Source organism: Orycteropus afer, unplaced genomic scaffold (genome assembly GCF_000298275.1).
Source record: "Orycteropus afer afer isolate SDZICR_OR568_19922 unplaced genomic scaffold, OryAfe1.0 scaffold00084, whole genome shotgun sequence".
NCBI classification, from domain to species: Eukaryota; Metazoa; Chordata; class Mammalia; order Tubulidentata; family Orycteropodidae; genus Orycteropus; species Orycteropus afer.
Window position 1 is genome coordinate 7,421,341 of NW_006921671.1, and position 8,850 is coordinate 7,430,190.

Sequence of the window (8,850 nt, forward strand, 5' to 3'; positions counted from 1 at the left end):
TCCTTGGAAGCGAGAATGGCCAGACTTCGTCTCACCTATTTTGGTCATGTTGTCAGAAGGAACCATTCCCTGGAGAATGATGTCATGCTTGGTAGGGTGGAGGGTCGATGAAAGAGAGGGAGGCCTTCAATGAGATGGATTGACACGGTGGCTGTGATGATGGGCTCAAGTATAGCACGGATCATGGAGCTCACACGAGATTAAGCAGTGTTTTGTTCTGCTGTGCATGGGGTTGCTGTGAGTCAGAAACAACTCGATGGCACCTAACAACAACAGCATCTTCTGAGGTGCCTCTGGGTATGTTTGTACCTCCAACCTTCTAGCTAGTAGTAGAGTGTTTACCTCCAACCTTCTAGCTAGTAGTAGAGTGTTTAAACACTGTACCACCCAGGAACTCCAGTAGATTAGATAAATGTATTATTGTCAACTTATCTACAATACTATGTAACCATTAAAAATACCTATATTTACAGACTGGGACAGATGTTCCATAAAATATTTATTATGATGTTGCTTATTGGTCCAGTTGTGAGGACTTTTGCTTTCTTTATATTGAAGTGTAATCTATACTGAAGATACTTATCCATACTAAAGATAAGTTTTGGTCTTCATCAGTAAGGTTTCAAGTCTTCTTCAGTTTCAGCAAGCAAGGTTGTGTTATCTGCATATTGCAGGTTGTTAATGAGTCTTCCTCCAATACTGATGTCACGTTCTTTTTGATATAGTCCAGTTTCTCAGATTATTTGCTTAGCATACAGATTTCATAATCTGACACACACCTTTCCTGATTTTAAATCATGCAGTATCCTCTTGTTCTGTTCCAATGATAGTCTCTTGACCTATGTACAGGCTCAGTTATTGATCCAGTTGTGAGGATTTTCATTTTCTTTATGTTGAGGTGCAATCCATAATGAAGACTGTAGTATGTGCACATTGTTGTTGTTATGTGCCGTCAAGTCGGACCCAACTCACAGTGACCCTTCCTTGAGTTTCTGAGGCAGTATCACTACAGAAGTAGGTTCAAACCCACCAGCCTTCTGGTTAGCAGTCAAGTGCCTTAGTCACTACGCTACCAGTGCTCCCAGTATATGCATAGTTTTGTTAAATAGCTAACAACACACATTGAGTGTTTTGTTACATCTTCCAGGCACTTTTCTAAGTCTTCACCTGCATTATAATGTGTAATCCACACCACTAACAGGTAGCCACTATTTTTATCTCCATTTTATAGAGGAGGAAGTTGAGACACAGACAGCTGAAGTCACTTGTCTGAGTAAACCTGTTAGTAAATGATAGATACAGGGAGCTCTGGTAGCGTAGTGCCTAAAGCACTTGACTGCTAACCAGCAGGCTGGTGGTTCAAACCCACCAGCCACTCCTCGGAAGGATGATGGGGCAATCTACTTCCATAGTGATACTGCCTCGGAAACCCAAGGAGGGGTCACTATGAGTCGGGTCCGACTCGATGGCACATAACAACAAAACAGTATTCAAACCCAGGAACTGAGGCTCTGTGGCCTCTACTCTCAACTACTGTGCATCAGTTGCCTTATGATTTTATTAGCATTTTGTTAGATACTATGTATACACACATGCATTGTACAGAAAAACATGGTATATCCAAACTGTGGAATTATGGGATATTTTACTTTTGTTTTCATTTCTATGCACCTGCATTTTAAAAATTCTAGAACAAACATGTACTACTTGTATAATAAAAGGGGAAAGAAATAGTATCAGTAACTCTTAATGAAAGTGACTAGTTTTGTGACACTTTCAAAGGTTTTCAAAAAAATTTTAAAAACTATTATTATTGTTAGGTGCCTTCGAATTGATTCCATTTCACAGTAATGTCATAGGACAGAGTAGAGCTGTCCCCATAAGGTTTCCTAGGCTGTAATCTTCACAGGAGCAGGTTGTCAGGTCTTTTCTCCCACAGAGCTACTGGATAGGTTCAAACTGCCAACCCTCCAGTTAGTGGCCGAGTGCTTAATCTTTGTGCCACCAAGGCTCCTTGAAAACTGTACTACATTATAAATAAAACAGAAATACTTACTTAATCTTTTAAAGAAAGGGAAGAATTTAGGTGACAGCTGAAATACAAGTCACAGATGATTAGTATAATTCTTTTGACATATTGTTGTCTCACATTGCTAAACAACATATCTGTTTTCGTTTTTCCAACTAAATTTTAAATACTTTGGACCCATTAGAAGGATCTACTACACACTTGCACATAGTAAGCGAAAGATAAGATTTTGTGTAATGTACCAATTAATAAATTATTTAATTATTTATGAATGGAAATTGAATGGCTAAGGCTTCCAGAAAAGCAGGAATTAGTACTTAAGTTTATAAGTCTCCCTGATCCACTTACTAGAGCTGCAAATTCTCTTGGGTCGCATGCTGTGGCCTCAAGCTCTTTCATACAAGGAGAAGAAAACAAAGATGTATGGGATTTACATTAATTTTATCCAAAGAATTTGTCTTTGTCCTTGGTTCCTAAGAGATAACCTCTAAAACCTTGAAATTTCTTTCATATAAGGAAATGAGGCATTTGATGAGACCGCCTGAGAGTTTATGCTAATGAGATAACTCAGGTGAAGTTGGTTAGACCTGAAAGACCATATTAGATAACCTAAGGGGACATAGGCTGATTTGATCAATTATGCCTAAATAATGAGTCCCCAATAAAGGCTTTGGACATGGAAGCTTCATGGGTTTCCTGATTGGTAAGAAACATCATTGTTGTTGTCAAAGGGAGCATTTCCTGGAGAAGGATATCATGCTTGGTAAAGTGGAGGGTCAGCAAAACAGGGGAAGACCTCAACAAGATGAATTGACACAGTGGCTGCAACCATGGGCTCCAGTACAGCAAGGATTGTGAGGAGGGCACAGGGCTGGGCAGTGTTTCATTCTGTTGTACATGGGGTCGCTATGCGTCAGAGCTGACGTGACGGCATCTAATAATAACAAGGACATCAGTGCACATGGGAAGGCAGTGCATCCCTTTTTGGGACATGGAAGCTTTCTACTGGGAATCCTACCAGACCTCATCCTGTGTGTCTCTTCATTTGCACCCTTTTTGCTATTATAAAGCTGTAATGGTAACACTTTCCACAATTTTTGTGAGTCATTCTCACAAATTATGGAACCTGGGGGTGTAATGGCAGGTACCTGGTCAGAAGTTATGGAGCTGGGGACCTCTGATCTTACAGCTGGTATCTTGAGTAGGTAAGTGGGCTAATTCCAAATCTGTAGCCAGCATATCAAAATGAGGATATTGTGGGGACTCCCAAGCTTGCTGCTGGTGTCTGACTTCTCGGGCCGAGTTGGTAGTCTGGAGAACTGTGGCCTTTAGCTTGTGAGGATTAGGGTCAGAGGAGACAGTACTAAATGTGAAGCTGGTGTCAGAACAGAAATAGAATTGACAAGAACAAAACTGATAATAAATTGATTTGGACTGATTAACACAGTTCAGTGTCAGAGAAATGGAATATTTTTATATTTTTCACACATATGAATGGGCACCAAATGGAATGGTCCAGGGTTCATGTTATAATTCTGGATGTAATTTTGGATCCTACTAAAAATAGAAAAATATGTTTTAAGGGTTTTTTTTAGATGTATTTTTTACATTCATCAGCGTAATTGTTAACAACAGACATTTTAATTGTATTAAAATCAATGTGATTGTTCACCTACTTACTCCTTATAAAATTTTCTTCAGTCTCATCCTCAATACTTAGTAGAGCGCCTCCTTGTAGCTGGCATGAAGAATGTGCCTCACTCCAAGAAAGAGATGAAAGCAGGTTGAATTGGTAGCAAATGTGTGCACTGGGGTCCTTTTCCCACACAGCATCACAGCCTACTTCTGCAGAAGCTGGAAACAAAGTCCATTAAAAACTTTCACTACAGTCTTATTTTATCATTACAGTAATATTGTTAAGGTAAATTTGAATGAAATGATCCCAATTTGCAACCTCTAAAACTTCAGTGCTTAGGATTTCAGTTTCAGGACATAGAAAATGTAAACCACACATTTACATTTGTGTGAGTGATGGACAAGCAACCCGCTAAAATCTAGAACAGTCTTGCCCAAAATGAGGTGCACAGGGTATTACATCTTGAAGATGTTCCTGTAGAAAATCTGGTACATATTACATACTAAATCCCCCTCTGAGAAATTCACAATGCACAGTAACATATTAAAGGCCCTAAGAAGTCTTACATAAAGAAACATGCTTATTATTTTTAAATTATTTATTTTGTTGTTGATATGGAGCATATACACAGCAAACATATGCCAATTCAATGTTTCTACATGAACTATTTAATGACATTGATTACAAAAAAAGAGAATAAAAGAGGGAATAAATAGTGTAGTTACGAAACTTCTAAATGGTGAGGAAGTCAAGACAATTGTAAGATAGAACAGACTATTTAAACTTGGGAAGAAAGTTATAAATTACAGGATAACCACAAAGAAAAATAATAAACCTTTGCATCAAAATAAAAAAGAAGACTAACACAAATACTGGGCAGTTACTACAACAATAGCAATGAAAGAGATAATAACATGACCCATAAAGCAAATGGGCTCAGCATAGAAAATTATATGGAACAAAGAAATAAGCAACACCACCAAAAAAAAACCCAAAAAACACATAACAAAATAACATCAATAAATTCATACTTGTTGATAATTACACCGAATGTAAATGGATTAAATGCAACACTTAAGAGAGGAAGAGTTGCAGACTGGGTAAGAAAATACGACCCATCAATATGCTGTCTACAAGAGACTCACCTTAGACACAAATACAAAAATAGACTGAAAATCAAAGGTTGGAAAAAGATATACCAAGCAAATGGCAACCAAAAGAGAGCAGGAGCAGCAATATTAATTTATGATAAAATAGACTTTAAGACAAAAATGACCATAAGAGACAAGGAAGGGCATATACAATGATTATATAAATGATTAAGGGATCACTTGACCAAGAGGATATAACCATAATAAATATCTATGCCCCAATGAAAGAGCCCCAAAATATATAAAGCAGACTTTAACAGAATTGAAAAGACAAATAGATGACTCCACAGTAATAGTTGTTGTTATGTGCCGTCGAGTTGGACCCAACTCATAGTGACCCCTCCTTAGGTTTCCAAGGCAGTATCACTAAGGAAGTAGATTGCCCAACCTTCCTTCTGAGGAGTGGCTGGTGGGTTTGAATCACCAGCCTTCAGGTTAGCAGTCAAGTACCTTAGGCACTATGCTACCAGAGCTCCACTTTCAATAACAGATAGAACAACTGGAAAGAAAGTCAACAAAGACACAGAAGAACTAAACAATACAACCCACCAACTTGACCTTATATATATCTACAGAGCACTTCACCTTTGTTGTTGTTGTTGTTGTTATGTGCCGTCGAGTCAAACCGGACTCACCTAACAATAGCAAAATATACATTCTTTTCCAGCACACATGGAATATTCTCCAGGATAGACCATATGTTAGGCCACAAAGCAGTCCTCAACAAGTTTAAAAACATTGAGATACTGTAAAGCATCTTCTCAGATCACAATGCTATAAAATTAGAAACCAATACTAGGAAGACCAATGGAAAAAGAGAAATGCATGGACACTGAATAACATCCTCCTCAAAAATGACTGGGTAATAGGAATAAAAAATGAAATTAAAAAATTCCTTGAATCAAAAAGAATGAAAAGACAATATACCAAAATCTTTGGGACACAGCAAAGCAGAGGGCAATTTACAGCAATAAATGCACATATCAAAAAAGAAGACAAAGTGAAAATCAATACCTTAACCCAATATCTCCAACAATTAGAAAATGAAGGTCCTGAAAGCTTTACTCCATTCACATCATTAAGATCAACTCTACTTTGAGGAGGCAGCTCTTCCCTAGTCATATTTTGAGTGCCTCCAACCTGAGGAGCTTATCTTCTGGCACTGTATCAGATGATGTTTCACAGCTATTCACAAAGTTTTCCAGTAATAAATCAGTGTGAAATAGCGTTTCACTGTTATTCATAAGGTTTTCACTGACCAATTTTTTCAGAAGTGGACAGTCCCATCCTTCTTCCCAGTATGTCTTAGTCTAGAAGCTCTGCTGAAGCTGTCCACCATGGAGGACTCTGCTAGTATTTAAAATACTGGCGGCATAGCCTCCAGCCTCACAGCAGCACAAAAGCCACCATAGTATGACAAACTGACAGATTTATATATCCACACATATATATATGTCCCAATACTTAGTAACCAAACCTTTTAACTAAATAAAAAACAAAAAATCATGTTAGTCCAAGACCTGGGATGAGAAAAGTAAGAAGAAAGATTTTGAGTCTTTATAGAAATGAGTAATAAGGAAAGGGAATCAAGATGAGAAATCACTGTGGAAAAATAATGAAAGCAACTATGATGGATGCCTGTACTTGACAACAGGCAAAAGAAGCAGTCTGGGGCTGGAGAAGTTAAGGCAGCTCTTAAGAGGAAGTGGTTGAAAGGATAGCTGGGTTTTAGATGCATTCAGGTTTGTTCTGAAGTATCCTGCTGGGAAGCTGGGATTAATGAGATCACAGAGTATTATAATTTGATTCCAGTTAAATCATCCTTATGTACTTAGCTTAATGAAGAATGGCTAATTAACATCTTTTGAACCTAAGGAAAAAAAGATACATCAGAATATCTTTTCAAGGCAAAAACAAATCCAAAATCAGAATCTGTATTAATGGAATCAGAGTGCTTATGTAGACTTCAATATATCAATCGTGATGCTTTTCTTTAGCGACAGATAACTTTCTCATCATCCTTCATTTATTCACCACATAAAGAGAAGATTAATTTCATTATTACTGGGATCTGGGCAGAATCCCCACTTCTCATCTCGTTCATAGCGGCTTGTTGTGGCACACCACAGTAAGTCATCATCCCGACCTTCCCTGGTGCATTCATGATGCCACTGCTGGTTATACTGGAACGGAAATATACATGGCATCCCATGGGCATTCCCTTTAATTGTATACAAATCTAGGAGAAAGAAAATTACAGAGTTGAATAAGTATTATGCTAGCTTTATCTGCAAACTATTGAATAGTTTAATACACTTTTTTATAATTTTATTTTTTGTGAAAATATATACAGCAAAGGATATGCATTTCAACAAATTCTACATGTCCAATTCAGTGACACTGTTTACATTCTTCAAGTTGTGTTACAGTTCTTGCTATCCTTTTCTAAATTATTCACCACCATTAATGTAAAGTCACTGCCCCTAAGCTTCTCATCTAACCTTTTGAGATGCTGTTGTCAGTCTGATCCCACATAGATAAATAGTTGAGAGAGTACAATGCTCAAAGCAGACATACATTTAATGCACTTTCACTGATTGAAAACTTTTACGATGAACAAGGCTCTTTTCAAACAAGAACCCTCTAGAACCTCAGTGTCTACTGTATATAAAATGCTAGGCTGAGTGCTGGGTTCTGAGAAAGTGCTGATAAATGATTTGTTTATATATATCTATTTGTGCCCTGCTATGGTAATATATGGGAGCTCTGGTAGCATAGTGCTAAGGCACTTGACTGCTAACCAGAAGGCTGGCGGTTCAAATCCACCAGCCACTCCTTGGAAGGAAGATGGGGCAATCTACTTCCATAGTGATAATGCCTTGGAAACCCAAGGAGGGGTCGCTATGAGTCGGGTCCAACTCGATGGCACATAACAACAGCAACATGGTAATATGTATATTATATATTGTGAAAGGATGAGAAGGAACATGTTATGATGTGAACATAAATACCTGTTATTCCTAAGCAGCTACATCCCTAGACCTAGGGCTGGTGACATGGTAATTGTGGGAAATTGCCTCTTCCAGTTGTGGGAAATGGCAGGAATCTCCACAGCTGGCCCTTCTCCCACCCCCACCCCTAAGACCTACTGATTTGATTGAGGGTGGTCAAGGTTCCCCTTACCATAGAAAGCCCAGGTGAGACATGAAAAATTTTTGTTTCTTGCTTAAGGCCAAAGATGATCGATTATTACAATACTCTTGAGAAAGCAGCTAAAGCCCACCTCTGCATCATTATTGTTGTCCTAGACTACTGTTCCAGCTAGTCATCTCCATTTCCTCCATTTTGCTCACTTCCTCTCTAGGCTCTGTTCTCCACACTGCACTCTGAGTGATTTTTTTAAAAATGGAAATCTTACATCACTTTCCCATTTCATGGGTATTTTTATTTAAATTATTTATTTACCTTTATGCAGATATTCACAAATGCTTCCACCACCTGACATATAAGAAATCCACTTATGAAGATATTTCCATGAGGCCACGATGGTGTTGTCATACTTCACCTGGACCATATACTGGAGTGGGCCCATGATCATCTTCCTATTACAGTGCCACCTCAAGGAGATGTGGGTAGAGTCACATTCATATATGTTCAATGGCTGCTCTAGGTTAGATAAGTTAAGACCTAGGCAACCACTGCCTCCTATATTAAAGAGGCGCTGTTTTGAAACCCATTTCCACAGCATATTCTTGTTTGGTTGTTTACAATTCTCCAGAGTAAGTCCAGATTTGCCTGCTTGAATGCATGTCTGAAGACTCTCACTTTGGATTACAAAAACTCCTTTATCTAAAATAGAAAAATAAAAGACACAGTATTAAATTTTCATACATAATTAAGTACTGTCATGATATGTCTAAACTGTTAGAGCTCACAGCTTCTGGTCATCTCAGAAGATCCAGAGTTGAAGGATAGGGTCCACCTGAAGGGTTTATTTGCACAAACCAAAGAGTTTCTTTCTTTTTTTTTTTTTT

The 8,850-nt window shown here is 38.1% G+C and overlaps 1 protein-coding gene across 1 annotated transcript in view; it reads right to left on the minus strand.

Annotated features, from left to right (window-relative positions):
• The window catches only part of PLA2R1 (phospholipase A2 receptor 1), a 163,467-nt gene that overhangs the window by 152,104 nt on the left and 2,513 nt on the right, over nucleotides 1-8,850 (minus strand). The window contains exons 2-4 of the mRNA XM_007941852.1: nucleotides 8,282-8,665; nucleotides 6,882-7,055; nucleotides 3,710-3,883 (exon numbers count right to left, since the gene is read on the minus strand). Coding sequence (XP_007940043.1) covers nucleotides 3,710-3,883; nucleotides 6,882-7,055; nucleotides 8,282-8,665 — 732 coding nt within the window. The remainder of the gene's footprint in view (nucleotides 1-3,709; nucleotides 3,884-6,881; nucleotides 7,056-8,281; nucleotides 8,666-8,850) is intronic.